The 24244-nt window shown below is 42.6% G+C and overlaps 1 protein-coding gene across 1 annotated transcript in view; it reads left to right on the top strand.

Annotated features, from left to right (window-relative positions):
• Positions 1-24244, top strand: part of LOC141063469 (regulator of microtubule dynamics protein 2-like) — a 154800-nt gene that overhangs the window by 24727 nt on the left and 105829 nt on the right. The window contains exons 3-5 of the mRNA XM_073557512.1: positions 11843-12041; positions 13098-13200; positions 19246-19306. Of these exons, the coding sequence (XP_073413613.1) occupies positions 11843-12041; positions 13098-13200; positions 19246-19306 (363 nt within the window). The remainder of the gene's footprint in view (positions 1-11842; positions 12042-13097; positions 13201-19245; positions 19307-24244) is intronic.

Raw genomic sequence — 24244 nt, 5'->3', positions numbered from 1 at the left:
AAAGTACCATCATTTCTATCCTGGTCTATTTCATGAGTTTATTTTTTTTTTTTTAAATTCTGTGGAAGCATGGTTGAAAAGCAATGTCTGACTTTCATTTGTTCATTTTCATAGATTTTTTATTTATTATTACTTTTGTCAGATTCAAGATATTTCTGTGACCATTGTGGGTTTTTCTGTCATTAAACGAGGGGTATCAACAATTTTGACCACGTGTGTATTTTCCCATATAAACATAATAATCAGGTATTGCAAACGTGAAGAAGATGCCCTTCCCCTCATTTACATGACTAGTGACTTATTTATTTAGGTGGTAATATCCCATTGAGAATGTAACTTAGTTGTAAATGCAGTGGGGTAATGAAAATTCTTCTTGCTAGGAGGGGTATTGGGCTTATTCTGTCACATTTGAACCATCTGACATGATGCATTTCTTCTCCAGTACTAACAGCAGTCATCCAGAAGGAATGTGTTTGGCCACCAACTCTTACATTTATTAGCTTCTAGCATATTGTCTTGATATTCACTTGTGTTTATGTACCATATGCTAAATAACTAGTTTCTAAACTTTAAAGGAAAGTAATTGGTGAGGAGACAATGTGGACTGCGAAGTTTTACTTTGAATTTTTGCCACTGTCTGTAACAGGTCCTAAGAATTAAGAAGTGATTGTTCCATTTTAGGCACTGAGATGAATCTCGCATGTTGTGGTTACTGAGTCATGGTTTAATTATGACACTGTAAAAGTAGCGCAGGAATACAAAGCAAAAAAAGGAGAAAAAAGGAGTAATGGATACAAAAAGTAAATATAAAAATACAAAATTTATTAATAAACACATGCACAGACACATAATCAAAAAGCAAAAATTGCAGAGAAAATCATTAGACGCAGACAGGACTGACCAGGACAGGGAAGAAAAATGACAAAATGTGCCCCACAATCATAAAAGCACTCATCATGCAATTAGCGTACAAAGCAGGATACCTCCGAGTGCAGATAAATAGTATAGCATAAAGGCATATGCCCTGAAACATGGAGGAACAAACCTGCCTCAGTGCTATGAGGCGCTATGAATAGTAGCGGTAAGCAACTCCCATTACAATAATCCCTTACACAATAGTAAAACCTTCCCCTTGAGAAAGCGCCCTGTGTGAGCGCGAAACGCACGTCGGGGGTCGCCATCTGGACCTGCCCGTCTGTGCCTCCTTCGGTAAGCTGCCCGCTTTTCACCTTATGTACTTTTACTATTGTGTAAGGGATTATTGTAATGGGAGTTGCTTACCGCTACTATTCATAGCGCCTCATAGCACTGAGGCAGGTTTGTTCCTCCATGTTTCAGGCCATATGCCTTTATGCTATACTATTTATCTACACTCGGAGGTATCCTGCTTTGTACGCTAATTGCATGATGTGTGCTTTTATGATTGTGGGGCACATTTTGTCATTTTTCTTCCCTATCCTGGTCAGTCCTGTCTGCGTCTAATGATTTTCTCTGCAATTTTTGCTTTTTGATTGATTATGTGTCTGTGCATGTGTTTATTAATAAATTTTGTATTTTTGTATTTACTTTTTGTATCCATTACTCCTTTTTTCTCCTTTTTTTGTATTAACTATGGAGTGTAATTTGTGATTTAATGGCGGTTTATATATTATGGTTACCGCCTTGCTGCTCTCTTAGAGTATTGGGCTTTCTTTTTTGTTGCAGGAAGACAAAAGTATGGTCAGTGTTACCACAATTTTTGGTTAATATGGGAAAATGCATAATGATCCAAAAGCCGGTAAGGGAATGCATTTCTGTCCAACTTTGATTGCTGTATAATGTCGGCAGCACAAGTATGTAGGGAGTGGAGGTTATTGTCAGAGACCTTGAAGAATAAGATAACTGCTCCCGAAGATCAAAGTAATTGCTAATAGTGTTCATAATTAGAATTCATAGTGTAATGAAAGCCAAGGCTGAGACTACACACAGGCATTTTGTAGCAACACTTTCCAAGTTTATCTATCAAGCTTCTGAGGAGCACGATGGTGCAGGGTTAGGTTATGTTCACATGTCCAGTAGTGATCCATTAGAACGGATCCAGCAGCAATCCGTTGGCAAAAAATTTGTGCAGACACAACTTTTTGGTCTGTTTTTCAAAAACTGCTGGATCCATTTTTTTAAAAATGAAGTCTATAGACAACAGATTAGTTAGTTAGCCATTCCTTGTCTTCCATTTCTAATGGATCCAGCAAGCAAAAAGCGGATCAGTTAGAAATGGGAGATAAACAGATGGCTAATAAATCCGTTGTCCATAGACTTCAATCTTTAAAAAAAACGAAACCAGCTTAGATCAATTTTTGAAAAAGGGTGCAAAAAGTTGTTTTTGCACAACGATTTTATGATTGCTTTTTTTCCACTGTATTGCTGCTGGATCTGTTCTAAGGCTGGGGTCACACTAGAGAGAAATACGGACGAGTGAGAGGCGTAAAACCCTCGCACTAAACATGGACCAATGTTTCTCTATGGGGCAGCTCCCATCAGCCGTATATTTCTTAGCCATATTTTACTGGCTGAGACAATCGCAGCATGCTGCGATTGTCAGCGTATTCCGGCGGAAATACGCCAATGCAAGTCTATGGGTGCGCACACGGACCAGACGTGTGACTTGCGAGAAATACACACCCGGTGTCCTTTAACAAAAGCCGGCAATTCATTTTGCGAGACAGTAAAATCACACTGACAGGTTTAATACAGAAGCGAAAGAATAGATATTTACACATAGAATACATATATATATATATATATATACATGTTATTGAAAAAGCCCCTAAATCAATTGCCGGCTTCTGTAAAATCATTCCAAAACCCGACATGAAATGACACATGGTTTACATACAATAAACCATTTCATTTAATGTATTTTTTATATGTCCCTGACTAATAATTAAAGTAGGGTATGTTTGTAAAATTTGGGACGTCTAAGTGTTAAATTAAGTGGTTAATTTGTTGGAAAAAAATGCGTGGGCTCCCGCGGCAAAATTGCAACCAGAGCGGTAAAGCAGGTGAGTGAGGGCAGATTTTAATAGCCTTGAAAGAGACCATTGTTTTTGCTCCCCCCCCCCCCGTGGTTACAAAAATCTACCCCCAGACACCCCAGAAAAGGCGCATCTATAAGATGCGCCTTTTCTGGCACTTATCCTCTCTATTCCCATTGCCCTGTAGCGGTGGCTAATGGGTTAATATTAATGGTTTAATGTCATCTTGCAATTGGAAGGTGACATTAAGCCGATAAATAATGGTGAGGTGTCAATAAGACACCGATCAATTATTAACCCTAGACTATTAAAGGGTTAAAAAACACACACAGTCATTAATGGAAAATTATTTTAATGAAATAAAGACACCAAGTTTTTGACCAGATTTATTCCTCTGCTAATCCAAATAAACGCCATTGAACTGTAACAAAAATAAAACAAAAAAGCAACCATATCCTTACCTCTCCGCTGCTCAGTCACGTCCCACGCTGCAATCCATCAGAAAGGGTTAAGTGGTTTACACAGGGACCTGTGCTAATACGACCAGCCCCATGTAAACCACTGCCAGAATGAATTATTTCATCTCTGCGCAGCCTCCCTGGTTGCCCAGAGATGAACTAATGAGTGTGGGAAAGTTTCTACATTTTTCCCACACTCATTAGTTCACCTCAGGTCAGCCAGTGACGTCAGAGAAGCTGTTCAGATTCCCCTGGCTGACCTGAAGTGAACCAATATTCAACACATTCAATACGACGACCTAATGTTATCAAATTTTTTGTCGTAGCTGTGGGTTCAAAATGCTCACTATACCCCTGGATAAAATCCTTCAGGGGTGTGGTTTCCACAAAGAGGTAACTTTTCCTTCCACATTACTTCAGTTCCCGTGAAGCACCTTAAGGGTTAATAAACTTCTTGAATGTGGTTTTTGAGCACCATGAGGCTGGGTTCACACGTAGCGGAACTCTCGCGGAAATTACCGCGAGAATTCTGGAATTCCATTCCGCGGGAAAATCGCATTTTAAATTCCCGCGATTTTCCCGTGGAAAAACTAGCATTTTGCAAGCGTAATTAGCTTGCAGAATTGCTAGCGTTTTCCAAGCGATCTGGAGCATCGCTTGGAGAACTGATTGACAGGTTGGTCACACTCGTCAAACATAGTGTTTGATGAGTGTGACCAACTTTTTACCATTGAGGCCGCCTATGCGGCATCAATAGGAAAAGATAGAATGTAAAAAATAATAATAAAAAAAAAATATTGTTATTCTCACCTTCCCATGTCCCGCGCAGCCTTCCCGCCTCTCTCCACGCTCCCGGTCCCAGTAATCCTTTGCGACAATTACCGCAATGACGATTGTTCTCATGGGATCGCGACGTCCCGCGGTCATTCGCGATCCCGCGAGAACGGACGTCGTCGCTCGCAAAGGCTTACTGGGACTGGGAGCGTGGAGAGAGGCGGGAAGGCTGCGCGGGACATCGGAAGGTGAGAATAACAATATTTTTTATTTTAAATTCTATTTTTTACAGGGATATGGTACCCAAAGCCCGGAGGACAGTCTCCTCTCCTCCGGACCGTGGGTACCATCCGCAAATGTTCTGCTTACTTTTCGCCACGTGTGAACTCAGCCTGAGGGTGCAGTTTCTAGAATTGTGTCACTTTTGGGTATTTTCTGTCATATAGGCCCCTCAAAATCACTTCAAATGTGAGGTAGTCCCTAAAAAAATTGTTTTGTGAATAAAATACTTTTGAATGGCAGCATTCATTTTATCATATAGTACACTGGAAAACACGAAAAAAAATTCCAAGTGGGGTGAAATTGCAAAAAAGAAGTACAATTCCACAATTGTGTTTTTTTTTGTTTGTTTTTTTGTTTACTGTGTGCACTATATAGTAAAACAGACCTGGCAATATGATTCTCCAGGTCAGTACGAGTATGCAGATTCCAAACATGTATAATTTATTTTTAATTTCAGTGTTGATTTTTTTTTTCCATTTGTCGCCATTTTCATTTTTTAGGATCTGAGGCTGTTTGAGGGCTTATTTTGTGCGCCCTGAGCTGAAATTTTTCTTGATACCATTTTGGGGTAGATATGATTTTTGATTGCCTCTTAGGCTGGTTTCATATTAGCGTTTGGAGGTGCAGCGGACGCTCGTCGTGAAGCTCCGCCCCTGCCACGCCTCCTCCTGTTTGCTCCGCCTATGGGCGCGTGCCGCTGCGTGCGGCCTGCGTACCCTATCTTTAGCATTGGGTCCGCAGGCCGTGCGCAGGTATGCTTTTGCCGCTGCATGCGTCCTTTTGACGGTGCGGCGACCTGCGTCATACGCAAAGTGTTGCATTTTGGTGCGATCGCCGCACCGTCAAAAGGACGCATGCAGCGGCAAAAGCTACCCAATGCTAAAGATAGGGTACGCAGGTCGCATGCAGCGTCATGCGCCCATAGGCGGAGCTGACCAGAGGAGGCGTGGCAGGGGTGGAGCTTCACGGCGAGCGTCCTCTGCGCCTCCAAACGCAAGTGTGAAACTAGCCTTATTGCGCTTTACTGCAATGTTGCAGCAGCCAAAAAGACATAATTCTGATTCTTCTTTCTCATTACGCCAAAGCATAATATCATCCACCTGAGCTAAAGGCCCCTTTACATTTAGCGATGCATCAGCGATCCCGACAACGATATGACCCGGTCAGGATCGCTGGTGCATCGCTAAATGGTCGATAGTGAACTGCCACACAGGCAGATCTCACAGCGATGCAGCAGCGATACAGCGGTCGTTACTTACCTTTCAGACGTGGCGATCCTGACGTCCTCCCGTCCGCGTCCACGCTTCGCTCGTCGGTGCCAGCAGGAAGCGCCTGACAAGAAATGGAGCTGCGCGATCAACGACAGACAGCGGGGGAGCCGATCGGAGGTAAGTATCACACATAGCGATATCGCTGCTGCGTCACCAAATCGGTGATGCTTTAGCGATATTGCTAGCGATATCGCTATGTGTAAAACCCCCTTAAGTGTCTTAAGTGTATTAAAAACTAATGATTTGACATGATGTAATTAATATTTAACCCTTATCAGACAAATAGAATGTGTCATCACAACTGTGGAGAGAGCACTCTGATCTTAATGTAAAGGCTAGGATCCTACTTGTGCACCACCATCTAGGAGTGCCATGTTCTACACAGTCTTGTCGAATTGCATTAAGATGAAGTGGCATCCTGGTCAGAAAAATAGAAGAAATAAGGCGAAAAGACCAGCAACTCGATTGCGTGATACAATCAAAATAATGGCTGAGAAGACCATGGTGGACCTATCTAGCCTTGCAAAAGATCGATCTTCCTGCAGATTATTCATCCATCAAGTTGCCATGGCTCAAACCAAGCCGAAGGCTGTTTAAAAAATAAATAAATAAAAAAATTGAGATGCAGAATAGATATGTGGTCACAGCTCCTGAAGTTTTTGGTTGTCTTTTTTTTCCCTCTGTTACTTCATTCCAAGTTAAAATTTCATTTCATGTCTACTTAATAGCACATGATGCTATCAGTGTTGTAGAACAGGTAGGTGTATTCACGTGTATGGCTATGTATGGGATCTATGTCATACGAATCCCAGTTAAAGTGATAATGTATGGGAAAAACGGAAAAAAAAAATGGTTTGGTACCCTGTTAGCCAGTAGAAAAAAAGATATAGATTACTCTCAGTGGGAGAAACAAAATAGGAATCTAATGGGTGTGATAGCTTTTAATGGCTGACAAATTATAGTGAATGATGTTACAAAGCAAGCTGTCATGATCTGACAGTTTTAAATTGCACTGGGTGAACTTTTTTTACTTTGGAAAGTTCCAAGGTGTCTTGACTGTCCCCGGTGGTGGTTAGTGGTATCGCACTTTAGGTTTTTGTGCACGTAATTATGGATCAGGTGTGACACCCTATAAAGGTGTGCTAGGGGTGTGCAATCACGGCCTGTGATATTGTGAGATTGTGTTCACTCTGAGTTTGAGAGCCTGGTGGAAGGATGGAGCTGGAGAGGAGTCCTGCGCAGCTTAGCCAGGGGGGAGGTGTGTCAGATATGGTGTCTGGACGAAGGGCTGGCATGGCGTGGTGGGGTCGCAGTGATGGTGTCGGCGGGAAGTGTCTGCATGGACTGGTGGAGTGGCGACTATGGAGAGTGGCACTCACCATGTGGGACTTGGCTGCTGAGCTGGACTCAAGCATGCTCGACTTCGTGGCAGAAGCTGAACTCATCTTGGGGACTCTGTTACTAAGCAGCAGCAACTGGTGGTGGACTCTGCTCCAAGGCTGCACTAAGGTGAAGGATCCTGTTATGGTGATGGATCCAGGTGGAGGAGAAGATGCACGCAGGTGGTGGGCTCTGTTGCTAGGAGCGCACGCAACAGAGCAAAGCTAAGTGGTGTTCCCCCTGTATTGTCTCTTTCCTCATGTGTGTTATTAGTGCAGTGGTGGGATTAGTCTCCGCACCGACCCATTCCCTAGTGAGGGTTTAGGGTCAGGGCGAGCAAGGGGTTAAGGTTCGCGTGCGGCGACAGGCGCGGAGCCTGTATAGGGAATGTTAGGAGTGCAGGGACACTGGCTCAGGGGAGCTTAGGAGGTCTCCATCTCCCCATTCCCTATCGCAGGGCCCACCATTGTTAATGTTTCCCAGGTTCCCCTTTTATTATTTGATTATTGTATGTATAACGTGTAATACCTAAATTCGCCAGGTGGAGGCGGCGTATCCACCTGCACGTTTTATTATTTAAATGCGCCCCACTGTAGGCGGTGTATCCAGGGTCACGTGTGTTATGGGTTCGCCTTGTGGTAACCGCTGCGTCCAGAGACACGTGACCATGACACAAGCTTTCGAGACTGCTTACGTTTCTTGATCAGGCTGATATGACAAAATATTTGAGGAAACATAATTATATACAGTAACGAGCACAAGCATGGTGTGATACATAGACATTTAAATAATCACTGAGCCTAAAACTAGGATCCTTAATTAGGTAAGATTACATAGGTGGTGTGAAAGTTTTATGGACCCAATATGCATGTGAGATCAAAGGGCTGGTGGTGCCTTCATTGTTTTTGGAGGAAATTGTTCAAATTTGGTAGTGAGCCATAAACCCTCCTGGCAAATTGAGTCCTGTGTGAACAGAATCAAAGATGGTAATGAATTTGTATTCCCAAACCCTGCGATGTTTCTGTGATTTGAAATTGCCTATCAAAATGACAACTTTCATATTGCCTATGTTGTGTCCTGGACCACAAAAATATTTGGCCACAGGTAAATGTTTTTTTTGTCTGTAATTGTATGACGGTGAGACCTCATCCTTGCTCTTAGTCTCTGTCCTGTTTCTGCAACATAGAGACCCCCCCACCGGACATATAGTGCATAGAATTAAATACACCACATTGGAAGAGCAACATGTGAATGTCCTGGGAATCTTATAGTCCTGCTGTGTGTTGGGGATTTGGATCTTGACGTTGGTCTCTGTATGAATGCAGGTTTTGCATCTTCTCCCATTGCAAGGATATGTTTCTCTTGGTGAATCTGAGGACACTGAACTTCGGATCATGATGTTTCTTAAATTAGGAGGTTGCCTGCAACATTGCAAGGGGGGTCTTTGAATAATATTTTTAACCGGTCATCCTTGTGTAGGATATGGTGAAGTTTCTTAGCCATTTTTCTCAGTACTTCCAGCTGTGGCTTGTAGGTCACTACCAGAGGTACCCAATGATTTTCCTCTTTTTTTCTGTATTGAAGTATTTGACTTCTAGGGATTCTTGTGGCCCTAATGATCTGATCATCAATGGAGGTGGGATATTAACCTTGATTTAAAAATTACATTTTAAGCTGGGTTAGGTGTTCATCCCTGTCCATAGGACTGGAGCAGATACGATTATATCTGAGGACGTGGCTGTAGGCAATGGATTTTTTGATGTGTTTAGGATGGAAGCTGTCCCATCTGAGGTATGTGGGATGATCAATTGGTTCCCGATACACTGATGTTTGGAATGAACCATTTTGAACTTTTATGGTGATATCTAGAAAGTTGATTTTTGTTTTTGAGTGGTCCAATATGACGTTTATGGTAGGATGAAATTTGTTGAATTTGTCATGGAAACTTAGAAGTTCTTGTTCAGACTCAGTCCAGATTATTAAGATGTCATCGATGTAACGGAAATAGGCGAAGGGTTTGATGGAGCAAGATGTTAAGTAACTTTCCAGTTTAGCCATGAAGAGGTTGGCATACTGGGGTGCCATTTTACTTCCCATAGCAGTGCATGGGAATTGTATGGGAAATTCACATTGCCGTACAATGGCTTGCAAACGTATTCGCCCCACTTGGACTTTCTCATGTGTTGCTACCTCATAACCTGGAATTTCAGTTTTTTTGAGGGTTTGCATCAGTTCATGTAAAGAACATGCCTACAAACAACTGTGAACACTTGGCTTTCTTTTTATTGTTAAGCAATCAAAAAATAGAACAGAATAACTGAAAACTTCAGAGCCTACTTTTTCTTCAATTACTGCTGCCAGTCACTTTGGATAAGTCTCTATGCGCTTTCCACATCTTGCCACTGTGATTTTTGTCCATTCCTCACTGCAAAACTTATCCAGCTCCTTCAATTGAGATGATTTCCTCTGATGAACAGAAATCTTCAAGTCTGCCACAGATTTTCAATTGGATTAAGGTCTGGGCTTTGACTAGACCATTTCATAATATTTATACGTTTCCCTTAAACCACTCGAGTGTTGCTTTAGCAGTGTGTTTTGGATCATCCCTGTATTTTACACCATCCTTCTTTCCCTCGCCTTGGACCATTTTCCCTGTCGCTGCTGCCGAAAAACATCTCCACAGCATGATGCTGCCACTACCATGTTTCACTATGCATGGTGTTCTTGGGGTGATGAGCTGTGTCGGTTTGGCTCCAGACATAGGGTTTATCTTGGTGGACAAAAAATTAACATTTTGGTCTCATCTGACCACAGCACCTTCCTCTATGCATTTGGGGAGTCTTCCACATTTCTTTTGGCAAACTCAAAAAAGCTTTACAATTTTTGGGTGTAAGTACAGGCTTTTTTCTGCCCACTCTTCCATAAAGGCCAGTGTACGGCCTATCATGGTCATATGGACAGATACTGCAGTCTTTGCTTGGGAACTCTTTTCGCTCCTTCAGGGTTACTTTTGGTCTCTGTGCTTCCTCTTTTATTAATGTTCTCCTTGCCCAGGCTGAGCGTTTTGATTGTCGGCCCTGTCTTGGCAGCTTTGTTGTGGTACCATATTCTTTTCATTTGATGATAATAGATTTGATGGTGCTCCGGGGGATCATCAGAGATTGGGATATTTTTTATTACCCCACGTCGACTTGTACTTCTCAACAACTTTGTCCCTGACATGTTTTGAGATGTCCTTGGTCTTCATGGTTGTGTTTGGTTAGTGGTGCCTCTTGCTTAATGGTGTTGTAGCCTCTGTGGCCTTTCAGAAAAGGTAAAGTGTGTATACTGACAGACCGTGTGACACTTAGATTGCACCCAGTGGGACTTCTTTTCACTAAGCATGTGACAAATGAAGGTAATTGCTTGCATCAGACATTTTTAGGGGCTTCATAACAAATGGAGTGAATACATATGCACATGCTAATTTTTAGTTATTTGATCCCATAAATGTAATTTATGCCTATATTTTCTCACTTTACTTCACCAACTTAGACTATTTAGTGCTGATGTATCACACAAATCGGATTACAAAAATATTTAAACACTGTTTGTAATGTAACAAAATAGGTAAAAAGCCAAGGTGGGTGAATTCTTTTGCAAGCCACTGTACGTTCCTACTGGAGTATAGGTAGGCTACTTTAACTTTAAGGTAGGAATGACTACATGACTATTCCTGATCTAGACATTACCCAGGTGACATCTAGCGCCTGCTGTTTTATGTGATTTTTGCCTAGACTGTATTTTATGTAGTGAGCCATGATATTGGCTCAGGCACAAAATATGATCTAAGAGGTTCCATTTAAGACATGGATTGCTCTTTGACATTGGGATGTTTTAATCTTCAGCAAGGTCTCAATTAATGCAAATCTTGCTACAGATATTTGGCAAAATTTGAGTGCTAATCCATGGGACATTTTACATCCTATTCTTGTGCCGCCTGGGAACTTTGCCAAAATTTGCGGGCCTGTTGGAGAGTATGTAACCATGGTACTGTTTCTTGAAAATTATTTAAATGATTGCCTTGTGAGATCTGAAAGTGTTTTACAAGATTAAAGTAAAAAATGCAACTGAAGGCGCTAGGTCTCGATCCCCTTCATGCCTCTGTCTTTATTAATATGCAGCCATGTTGATCCAGGCCACAAGCTTGATGACAGTGATTCCCCCACCTTTTGTATCCTGTGAACCACATTCAACTTAAGAGTTCGCAAACTAAATGTGGAAAAGCACAATAGATATAAAGGTTTGACATGCTGGTATTATACCACCCAAATTGATATGGCTCTAGGTATAGAATATGCTTTAAATGTTCGGGAGATACATCTCTGGGACCCATGCATGTTTTCAGTACAAGGCTTGCCTGTCTGCCATATACAAAGGATGAATGGTGTTGTGCCTGCCCATATCCCTGATACATCCCACTAAATATGGGAGATGTTTTTGTAATGTCCAAAGAAGTGAATGACGAGAGCTGTGCACATGCATGGACTCCTCGCAATTCATAGCCTGGATGACCAAGCGGGTAGGTATTGGTGGAGACCTTCTAAAAAACTAAAGATATTGTGAAAAATTAAAGCTAATGGTAATTTATGTACATTTATGGTTTTCCTTAATCTTTCTGCAGATATCTCACTGCTCAGACTGACACCGAAGTAGAGTCAGAGGATGAGCCTGGAGTGGGACTTCTCCCAACACAGACTGCTAATATCCCTGAAGACCAAGCTGAATTACTTTCTCTTCTTAAGCAAGCAGATGCTAACCATAATGGCTCAGAGTCTGAGAAGCAGGATGGGTTCAGGATGTTGCTTAATAAGCAGGAAAAGGTATTTGAACAACAAAATGCCATAGATAGGCCCATTCTTCCTGCACGGCTTTCTTACAAGGGGTTCTCCCATGGACAAAGTACATTTCAATTAACACATCTTGGTACATTTAATAAATTCTACATGTGAATGCATTAAAAAAATGTTCCTATGCTGAGATAATCTTATAAACGTGCCCCTGCTATGTAATGTTCTATTTGCTGTGTCTGACCATAAATAGCAGCTCCAGATCATGGTCAGCACATAACAGAGCTCTTGGTCAGGGGAGGAAGCATAAGTCACTTATGATAAGTGAGTTTACAAATGAAACAGCGGTGCTAGCAGCTGCTTCTATCTATGTGGTAACACATTTACCTGCCTGTTTTATCACAGGAACCAGTGTTTCTGCCACATCTCCAGCCCTGTGAGCTCATCTTAAATTAAGTCAGTCACGAAACAATCACTGACCTCAGGGAGACCAGTCAAAGAAAACACTGTGGCAACCGGCAAAGGCGCTCAATCACAGTGAAATCCTAGGTGCATTGCTCCCTGGGAAATACGAATATGCAAATAAAGTCCGTGCAGCCTCATTTAAGAGTCTCAAACAGGGGACTAGCCAGATCTTTCCATCTGCCCCACCAACATGCAGTCCTGGGCTGCCAGTGGGTTGTCATTGCAGCAGGAGGCCTGTTGACAGCCTCTAAGGCTACCATCTTTGTCCTCCTATGATGCCCAGTCAGTGGCTGGTCTTAATAGGGAAATGTCTTTTTGTGTATATAATGTTACATAGTGGCATTGCAACAGTAGTAATGCAGTATATAGAAAAAGCGATCAAATTGCTACACTAATGGAAAAGTAAAAATAAAAGTTATGGGTCTTGGAAAAAAAATGGAAGGAAAAACGAACATGTAAAAAGAAAAAAAAAATTGACTTGGTGCAAATAGGTTAAGGATGATAATGACCGTGATACATATATTTGTTTTGCATAGTTAATAATTTCTCCAATTTCAACTCTGGTTAGACATTTCCATTTGTGATGAGTTTGTCGTCTTTTAAGAGTTTTGTGTTTCTTTTCAGTACGGAAATAAGGTTGAATTCCTCTGGAGGCTGGCACGGGCGTACAGCGACATGTTTTATCTGACAAATAATGTAGAAGAAAAGAAAACCTATGCTGCTGACGGTAAGAGGAACTTTCAAATATAGTGCATGAAACCTCAAATTCTCCTGTTTTTTATGTTACACATTTGCAATATTAAAGTGGTTGTTCTCAACTGGATATCGTCAGCTTAATTACCGTATTTTTCGGACCATAAGATGCACTTTTTTTCCTCCAAATTTGGGAGGAAAGTGTGGGATGCGTCTTATGGTTTGAATGTAACTTGTGGGGAGGGGCAGCATCAGAGTGGGATCGCACTATCAGGAGGCAGGAAAATGTCACCGCTGTAGGAACCCGGCGCTGGGGAAATTACGTGGTCCCGATGCTTAAAGTGAAGGAATATTCATTAGCTGCTGCCCCGCCCATCTGTCAGCACTGAACAGTGGGCGGGGAGCAGCAAATGAATATTCCTTCACTTAAACAGCGGACCCACATTATTCCCCAGAGCCGGATTCCTGCAGCGGCTGGAGAGATTGTGTGTCTGGTCGAGAAGGAGGCGGCAGGAGCAGGGCGCCACAGGAGAGACTGCCGCAGTCGCATACCTGACAGCACAGCGCGGGCTGTGCTGATGCTGAGTGCTCCTGTGGTGAGGTAATGAAGATGGCGGGCTGGAGCATCACATGACAGCATAGAGCCCTCCCTCTTCATTATGTCACCACAGGTCCTGCAGACACCGCACTAGAAACAATGCAGCTTCCTCTTACAGGACCTGTGGTGAGGTAATAAGAGGGAGGGCTCTGTGCTTCCATGTGATGCTCCAGCCCTTCATTACCTCACTACAGGTCCTGCAAGCTGTAGAAAAAGATGCTTTCGGTTTTCCAGCGTGGCTGGCTGGCTGGCTGCAGGACCTGCACTTATGTGAGCACAGCCTGTACAAGTAAGAATTAAATAAAAGTGTAGTAATTACAGCACATAAAAAAGAACTCTGCCACTCCTGTGGTGAACTATAACTCCCAGCATGCCATAGGATCTGCAGGACATGCTGGGAGTTATAGTTCTTCCATGGGATCTTAAAGCAGCACCCCAGTGTTATTTTTCAGTGCTGGAGTAGTGCTTTAAATACTCACCCTCCAGCATCTTCATATAGTCATTTACAGACACCACACTGGTCCCGCAGCACCATCTTCTACCCGTAGCTTCCAACATAATAACATACTATTATATATAATAATACCACATATAATAGGATGTTATTTATATTATTAAATATTTTGCCACATTTTTTTGCTTCAAATATTTTTTTCCCTATTTTCCACCTCTAAAACCTGGATGCGTCTTATAGTCCGAAAAATATGGTAATTCAGTGTCCCACAGAAAATAAAAACTTTAAATATTTTTTTTTCCCATGAAGAATATTTATTTCAGACTCATGTCTTTTGTTTTTTTGTAAACTAAAATATCTGATTTGGGGCGTCATCAATGTTTGGTCAGCACCCACGCCAATCCGCTAACTTGATGCCGACGGCAGCCGGAAGTACTCAGTTACGGAGCTGCTCCTTCTACAGGAGATAGTGGCCGCAGCCAGGTACTGCACATCCACTACCTATTCATATCCATACCATGACCAGCTGATCGACATGGGAGCAAGGTGTAGCACCTTCACTGATCAGACATTGGTGACCTATCCTAATTAATGGTCATAAATCTTCAAGTAGTGGACTGCCTCTTTAAAAGTTGGTGCTATACGGATGTTGGTATGTGTTCTGTAAATTTTCCACATGGACAACACATAGATCCAAAAAATAAGTTTGTGTAGAATTAACCTAATGTTTGGGGAATGTTGGAAAATCTTCATCGGCTTTTTTTTTTTTTCCATGCGAGAAAAGCAGGCAACACATAAAAGGTAAAAACAGTCATGCTGGCCAAATATGGCTACTAATCGGATCCATTACACTGAAAATCGTCTGCTTTTTGGCATGCAAGAATAAAGTCTGATGTGTGAATTCGGCCTAAGTGGAGGTGAAGAAGACGAGCACCTAGGCACAAACAGATCTGCTATTGGTTAGGGTGCTTAGGACATTTGGACTGTACATCTCTGCAGTACCAAGTCTGTGGCAATGTCAAGTGATAAGTTTTTTCTAAATGTACTTGAATTGCACAATTGATTGGGCATTTGTATATATTACTCTACTACTATTGTAGTTTACGTTGTTTGAACAGCTACTAGGTGGCACTACTGTATACAGTAGCTTCTATGTTCGATCATAGTATGGAAACCGTCTTGTTAAAAGAATCAGTTTCTTTCTATAGTTCTTATGTGCTACATTAATTTACTAACAAAAAAAAATAAAAGTTTTGGTACAGTGTTAGGCTATGTGCACACACTGCGGAATCACCTGCGCGTTTTTTCCCGCGCAACCGCAGGTAAAACCGCAGGTAAAGTGACCTGCGGTTTTGCTGCGGTTTTGCCCTGCGGTTTCACACCTCAACTATGTTAAAGGTGTGAAACCGCAGCGGAACTGCAGCAAAAACTGCAGCGTGTGCACATAGCCTTAGCCAGTTGGAAAAAGGTAGATTTGTTCTCAGTAGCAGAAACAAAATAACAATCTTGTGGTTATACCTTTTAATGGCTAACAAAATTATCTGAAGAAACACAAATATATACACAAAAAAGCAGAGACATGACGTAATAAATGGATATTTAAAAAAAAACCAACTGCACTCAGAGAATGATTCCTTAATTAGTTCAACCAACTGCGCTCAGAGAATGATTCCTTAATTAGTTCAGATAAGTGGTGTGAAAGTTTTATTGTCCCAATATCCATGTGAGATGAGAGACCTGATGCCCTCCTGTCTCTGGAGCAGATTCCTCAGATTTTGTGTGAAGCCATAAATCCTTATGACAGATTTAGTCCTTTGTGGGGAATATCAAAGACTGCCATAAATATTTGTTCACAGACCCTTCGGTGTTATTGTGATATTGAAGTTTCCTTTTAATATAACAACTTTCATATTGTCTAAGTTGTTTCCTGGGCCACAGAAATGTTTGGCCACAGGTTGATGGTTTTCTTTGTAATCGTGTAAACAATGAGACCTCATCCTTTCTCTAGAAACCCCCAGTGCGACAAATAGTGCACAAAATTACCATAAGTACACCACATTGGAAGAGGAACATGTGAATGTCCCCGTAATCACATGTTCCTCTTCCAATGTGGTGTACTTAATTTGAATGAATACAGTGCCTTGCGAAAGTATTCGGCCCCCTGGAACTTTTCAACCTTTTCCCACATATCATGCTTCAAACATAAAGATACCAAATGTAAATTTTTGATGAAGATTCAACAACAAGTGGCACACAATTGTGAAGTTGAATGAAATTTATTGGTTATTTTAAATTTTTGTGGAAATTCAAAAACTGAAAAGTGGGGCATGCAATATTATTCGGCCCCTTTACTTTCAATGCATAATAAATATAATCCACCAGTGTGTAATCAAGTCTCCGTATAAATGCATCTACTCTGTGATAGTCTGTTTGATATCATGAAGACCAAGGAACACAACAGGCAGGTCCGTGATACTGTTGTGGAGAAGTTTAAAGCCGGATTTGGATACAAAATGATTTCCAAAACTTTAAACATCCCAAGGAGCACTGTGCAAGCGATCATATTGAAATGGAAGGCTTATCATACCACTGCAAATCTACCAAGACCCGGCCGTCCCTCTAAACTTTCATCTCAAACAAGGAGAAGGCTGATCAGAGATGCAGCCAAGAGGCCCATGATCACGCTAGATGAACTGCAGAGATCTACAGCTGAGGTGGGACAGTCTGTCCATAGGACAACAATCAGTCGTACACTGCACAAATCTGGCCTTTATGGAAGAGTGGAAAGAAGAAAGCCATTTCTCAAAAATATCCATAAAAAGTGTTGTTTAAAGTTTGCAACATGCCATCTGGGAGACACACCAAACATGTAGAAGAAGGTGCTCTGGTCAGATGAAACCAAAATCGAACTTTTTGGCAACAATGCCAAATGATATGTTTAACGTAAAGGCAACACAGCCCATCACCCTGAAAACACCATCCCCACTGTCAAACGTGGTGGTGGCAGCATCATAGTTTGGGCCTGCTTTTCTTCAGCAGGGACAGGGAAGATGGTAAAAATTGATGGGGAGATGGATGGAGCCAAATACAGGACCATTCTTGAAGAAAACCTGTTGGAGTCTGCAAAAGACCTGAGACTGGGACGGAGATTTGTCTTCCAACAAGACAATGATCCCAAACATAAAGCAAAATCTACAATGGAATGGTTCACAAATAAACATATCCTGGTGTTAGAATGGCCCAAGTCAAAGTCCAGACCTGAATCCAATCGAGAATCTGTGGAAAGAGCTGGAAACTACTCTTCACAAACGATCTCCATCAAACCTCACTGAGCTTGAGCTGTTTGCCAAGGAAGAATGGGCAAAAATTTTAGTCTCTCGATGTACAAAACTGATAGAGACATACCCCAAGCGACCTGCAGCTGTAATCGCAGCAAAAGGTGGCGCAACAAAGTATTAAGTTAAAGGGGCCGAATAATATTGCACGCCCCACTTTTCAGTTTTTAAATTTCCACAAAAATTTAAAATAACCAATAAATTTCGTTCAACTTCACAATTGTGTCCCACTTGTTGATTCTTCACCAAAAATTTACATTTCGTATCTTTATGTTTGAAGCATGATATGTGGGAAAAGGTTGAAAAGTTCCAGGGGGCCAAATACTTTTGCAAGGCACTGTATACAGAATAGATATACAACTGTCAAATATATAGATATACAAATGCCACAACCAGCATTATAAGTAAAATAAAAGCCTTTATGCGACAGTAACAATCGCAATAGAGAAGGTGCAAGTGGTAGCGTCCCTTTGCCCCGATGCACATTTCTCCAGCTTCTTCAAATATAAAATTGTGAATCGTTTTGAAGTGTGACCCTAACTTAGGGTAGTCGTATATTATGTTGACAAATATGATATAATCATCTCCTATCTCAGTAATGGGAAAATCTGTGTTCACTGAAAAAGATTTAATCCGCTAATTGAGAACTTTGAAAATGATTAGTCAGTCGAGGAGAATTAAGTAGTGGATTTATCTAATAAGATATTTTACAAGGTTTCTTATTTTCACATGTAATATTGACTTATGGAAAAAAAATTGAAGCGACAGTTACGCTTTAAAATTGCAAAAACAAGCAACTTTGCAATTTTACTCATTAAAGGGAATCTGTCGCCCCCCCCCCAGGGCATTTTTAACTAAAAAAGCCACCTTTAGCAGCACTATGCCTGCATTCTGTGAAGGTGGCTCTTCTGTTTCTGACCCCCATTAACGCCCAAAAATTTGACTCTTATAAATAGGTCCTCATACCTGGATTCCTTTACAGAGGTATGGTGTGTCCGTCTGTTTAAGCTGCCTCCCAGCTGTCCATCATCCCCCCCCCTGTAGTGTCCCGGCACCGCCTCCTCCTGCCTTGTTGCCTTTACGTGCCAGCGGGCGCCTGCGCTGTGACAACAGTTCTCGGGCATGCGCAGTACGCGCTGCCCGGTAACTGACCTCAGGCTATCGCGCCTGTGTGTTTCTGAGTCCCCAGATCCTGCCCCGCAGTGTGAATATCATGCCACCTAGTTTACATAATGAATATTATATATATCTTCTGCAGGCAGGGGCCAGCCGTGACACCTGCGCTGCAGCCTGATCACATATCTAATGAATTATATACACATGTTTGATGTAATCCTGAAGTTCCTTAAAAAAAAAAATCCTGCTGACCGGTTCCCTTTAATTGACAATCGGTGTTGATGCAGCAAGCTTTTTTTTTCCAGTTGGTCCCTGTTGTTAATGATTCTGAGAGAATGTTGAAGGTATTTGCCTTGCTTGACCCCCTCCCCGCATGTAATTTGTCCCTGGATACAAGTCAATCACAGATTAATTCAGAGTTCTTAGGGAAAATGCGTCAAAAGCTTCTAACACTCAAGACTGTAGTACATCGCCACCTGCTGCTGGTTTGTAGCACTTGCTAGACAGTCATCAACATGAAGGTATTGCTATGTATGTGTAATAATGTTAACGATGATAACGCTTCTATTTTTCCAGGGAAGAATGTTGCTGGTAAAGCTGTTGAATTGGATGAAAAGAGTGCTGGCAGTCACAGATGGTGGGTAAATGGTCTCAACTCAGATGAATTGGATTTGTAGTCTTGCTTGTCTCACCTGAACATTGTAGCTTCAATAATATAACTCATTTTGTAAGCATAACGTTCAGACAAAGAAGAAAGTTAAAGAATTTTTGGAAATAATCCATTAATGACAAAAATCACTTTTTTTTTCTTTTTTTTTTTGCCGGGAAGAAGGTATGTATGAAAAGAATTGTGGTTAGGCCATTTTTCATATGCTCACATTTGATATATGTGAATACACCAAGCTTTCATTTCATCCCATTATTAAAAACATGGAGCTATAACTTTAAGGAGGCTTTTATGGAAGCATAAACTGACTCTAGCGCTGTATGTACATGGGTTTGGAACATGTCAGCAGTGATTTGGATCATCTCCTAAGTACATGATATCCGTGGTTAAACCAGCACTACCCCCTTAAAGACTGTGAAGGGTAAATACATTTTCATTTAAATACGCATACCCCTCTCTGAGTGCGTGAGTGCGAAGAGATCACTTTGTAACGTGCGCCTACTGTATTGCCTTCTAACTTCACTGAACACCTTTGTATATGCGCTACAAGCTACGATTCAGTTTAATTCATTTCTTATGAACGGAATCCTAATTTTCTAAAGTCAGGTGGCAAACTGCAAGTTATATTAAGTGTGTATTTTTCTAATTGTAGGACACATATGACTATCGGAGGCACCTGAGGCAGAAAATATAAAGCAAATATATTTTATACCCGTTAAGGGTATGTGCACACGTGGCAGATTCTGGTGCAGATCCACAGCGGATTTGGCCCTGCGGATCCGCAGCAGATTCTGCTGCGGTGTACAGTACTATTTTAACCAATGGAATCTAAAAAACGCTGTGCACATGCTGCGGAAAATTCCATGCAGATTAGCTGCGGTTTATTTTCTGCAGCATGTCAATTCTTTGTGCGGTATCCTCAGCGTTTTTACACCTGCTCCAATATAGAAATCCGCAGGTGTGAAAACGGAGGCGAAATCCACGCCGAAAAATCCGCAATGGAATCCGCAACGTGTGCACATACCCTAAAACTTCCCTTGTGGCTGTAGTGGAGGTATATCCTTCCAGGGGCTTTATCAAGATTTTAATAAAGGTTTTCCAGTGTAATCCAGTTATCGTCTATCCAGAGTATAACAAGTATAACTTGCTGGGGGTCCCACTGCTGAGGGTCCCACTACTGGGAGTCCACCGCTGGAACCCACTGCTATCAGCAAATTGAGGAATTTAAATTCCTGACAGAGAACTTTATATGCCTTTTACAAAATGGTACAACTGGACAGATGCCCGACTGCCACATTTATTTTGTGTGAGGCTGACGGAAAAAGCCCAGAGCAGCGATCGGCAGCCACATAGGGAATTAATGGGGCAGCAGTCGAGCATGTGCATTACCGCTATATTCTATAGGATATAAGTCTCAATGGTCAGACCCCACCATCAATGTTATTTCCTCTCCGGTGGATAAGTGGTAACTTCTCTTCACAAGTCAGCCCCTTTAAGCTATTTTTTTATCAATAGGTTAGGGGATAATTTGCTGATTGCTGTGGCCCCAAAAATAGTGCTTTGCAGATCCCTATTCAGCTGGACCAGAGGCTTGAGCATGTGCAACTCCACTTCATTCATTCTCAATCGAGCTGAGGGGAAAAGCTGAGTGCCAGCACATACAGCACATCAGACAGCATGTTCCATTATTGTCTCACTGTTTGACATATCTTATGACTATCCACTTCCTCGGATTCCCTCAGTCCTCCAGCCTAAACCTCCAAGTCAGTCGCATGACTGTTTGCTCATGCTATGTGCATGTGATGATGTGTAATCAAAAGAGGCAGCAATAATGGGGCCACATATATTGGAATCCTCTAGCAAACACAACATATTATAAAGATGAGTATGATTTAAGGAAAGGCCTCCCATCTGTTATCCAACTCATCCAGATAGTGGGTATTACATCAGCAGGCATCCTTGAACTTTTGTTGACTTTGCCTTGTGGCACAGACAGATATGAAGCTGGTAGTGCAAAGAGTAGAAAAACCTTGACTTGTAGCTAAAACTTTGTGTTTCAGCTACAGTAGAAAGAGATTGTGATGTCACTGTACTGATCATATTGATAAAATCAGTTTCAGATTGGGAAATGGGATAGTGCAACTATAAACATTTATAAAGTCCTCTTAGTGATCAAACATTGTGTTTATGAGTGATCTGCCCAATCATTACGAATGCTGTCTAGGAGAGTCTGGTCCTGCTCAGCCCACTGAATGATGGCTATAGGACACAGAGCCTTTTTAGGAAGCTGTCTAGGAGAGTCTGTTACTGCCTAGCCCACTGAATGATGGCTATAGGACACAGAGCCTTTTTAGAAAGCTCTTTAGGAGAGTCTGGTACTGCCTAGCCTACTGAATGATTACTACTGTATATAGGACTGTAAGGTTGCGCTTGTTATTTATTTTGGGGACACTCGCTTGGCAGCCAATTAACCAGGTCCGGCACAGGTTTTTCAACATAAACAGTCCATGCGGTTTATTAATCAGCATAAACCATATACTGCAACAGGCTTATATCCAGCAACAGAAAGTTCATGATAGAGCTCCGCTCTCTCAGACCTGTAGTCACACAGGTTGGGCAATGTCCAGCAATCAGGCTCTATAGCCTCACAGTTATTTCCCCCTGTCCAGGGTTACCTCTTAGTTGCTTCTCACTCCAGATGTCCGTTCCCTCCTGGGAACTGTCACACACATGCAGGCCATCATTATACACAAGTCTGCCCGGGTCAGCGGCCTTCGCACGTGCTCTTCAGGAAGGCAGCACCTCTTTCAGAACGTTGGCCTTCCGTGACCTTCCACACAGACCAATCAGATCCAGGCACCCTCTCATGTGACCTACCCTGGTCACCTTATGTGATGAAGGAGCTAACTGCTCCTACCTCCCCCCCATGGCCAATAAGCATATTGAAGAAAGCAGGATTTAGTGCTCCAATGTTGAATAGCAAGGTCTTTTAGTATGATAATGAGATAAGGCCAAAACAGAACTTCAAAGCTTGAGTAGGAGCCACACCAGCATGGGGCAGGAAGGTGCCTGGGGACTTCATTTAGAATATACCTGTCAGCTGGACACAGAAATACACATCCATTGTCTCTCCCATCCGCTCTGACTCCATTCTAGGATCATGGATTATGAGCACACCTTTCGAGTTATAGACTCATAAAAATATCTGCGTGACCCTGAGGAAATCGCGCATCTGGCAGTGCGACTCCTGAGTCGGTGAGGGCTCTGGGACCTAAGATATAGAGATTGTCCCTCCACAGCGACCCAATGGGGCCATGTTTGCTCTCCACACGACAGGCAAAACAAACCGCATTCACTGGTACCTCTCGTGTGCTGATCCGATCATCCTGGAGGAAGTTACCCCCTTTCTTAGATATTGGGAATAAGTTCTGCATGGAGCTAAAGGGTGGAGATTATTAGCCCACCCTCTGACACAGGGGGGAGGAACCCAGCATGCTTAAGAACTGGCAGCACATGGCAGACAGTCTCACTCACAGAGAAGAACCAAATGATGATCCAAGAAGGAACTGGGGACAGACCTGCCAAGGGAGCAGCTGCCCGCGCTTTGGGGTCTGTCCGGCAACTAAGATTCTTGTACCTGTGGAATGCAGAGCTCCCGGCATCCACATGTAACCTACAACCTGGTAAATTGACCCCCAGCTTAATATCTAAGTCTTGTAGCATTATTGTTATATTTTTACTCTGACTGTAAATCCACTGTAATTCCGTTGTATAGCTTACTGTATATTTCTGTAATTATCTAGTGCGCCCTTAAGGCATTTAAACCATAAAATTAATCTTGGGCTGATGCTTTTACTCTGATTACGGATCTTAGAATACCCAGCGGGTAACAGGACATCCTCCCCGGTGGCCATTTGCTCTAGGTGCAGTTCCCTTACTGACCTGAGAGACAAAGGGGGCGCCGGAGAGCTGTGCCTGTGTAGTTACGTCACATTGGTGACGTGGGAGGAATTAGTATTTCCTCCACACCTTATATGGTCTGTAGCCACGCCCACCGGATCACATGGCTATGACCTCATTGCAGGTCCCGGAAGCTCTCCCTGATACACTGTAACAAAAACCTCAGCAGTACCTCTGCTGACTAACACACGTTCAAGCTTCCATCCCATGGCCACCCACCCTGGATACATAACGGTCATTTACCATCCTGGCGTTCATCCTACCTCCATTACCACAATGAATATGCATGTGTGCATGACCCATACAGCACCCCCTAGCTGTCACAGCAGTCACTGGACCACATACCTCCCCTCGCTGTTCAAACTTGTGGGGTTGAACACTTGACATCACACAGGGGTCTCGAGACCGGGCACCCATGTCACCTTGCCCTACAAGTCGAGAGGACCGTCTCCGTTTGCTTTGGGCGTCATACGGCATCATATTTACGTTAGGCCTCCCCCGCCCCCAGCGGTCAGTATATCGGCCTTGGGCTTTGGCCTTCCAGTCAAAGTCCGTCTGCATGACCAGACACTCTTTAGTCTCCACCTTTCTCTTTCTGCTCCGTTCCCCGACTTTTCTCTCCACGACCGGCTCTCCCGGTTGGTGCGGTCATAAGTCCCACTTACAGTCGCGTCAACTGTCTGGCCTGAGTCTGACCCATTTAGTGTCTCACAGGAGCTAAGGTCTCTCAGTTTCGTATTGCCAGTAGAATTGCCACTTGCCGATTTTTGACGTTCTTGCCTTGCTGACAGTCTTCGGCCACCTGCCATTTCACTTTTTGGAGGAACCCTTCGGGTCTTTATACCTTGGGTCGAAGGCTGCCGCCATCTGATGTTGCGCATCTCTTTATTGATCTGCAGTCGTTCAAGTCTCAACTGCTCAATCTCTTGCAGGTACGTTACTCGATAT

The sequence above is a fragment of the Dendrobates tinctorius genome, unplaced genomic scaffold (genome assembly GCF_039654945.1).
Source record: "Dendrobates tinctorius isolate UK_male_01 unplaced genomic scaffold, ASM3965494v1 ptg000250l, whole genome shotgun sequence".
Classification (NCBI taxonomy): Eukaryota; Metazoa; Chordata; class Amphibia; order Anura; family Dendrobatidae; genus Dendrobates; species Dendrobates tinctorius.
The sequence above is the reverse complement of the archived record's forward strand: the minus strand, read 5'-3'. Positions and strand labels throughout refer to the sequence as shown.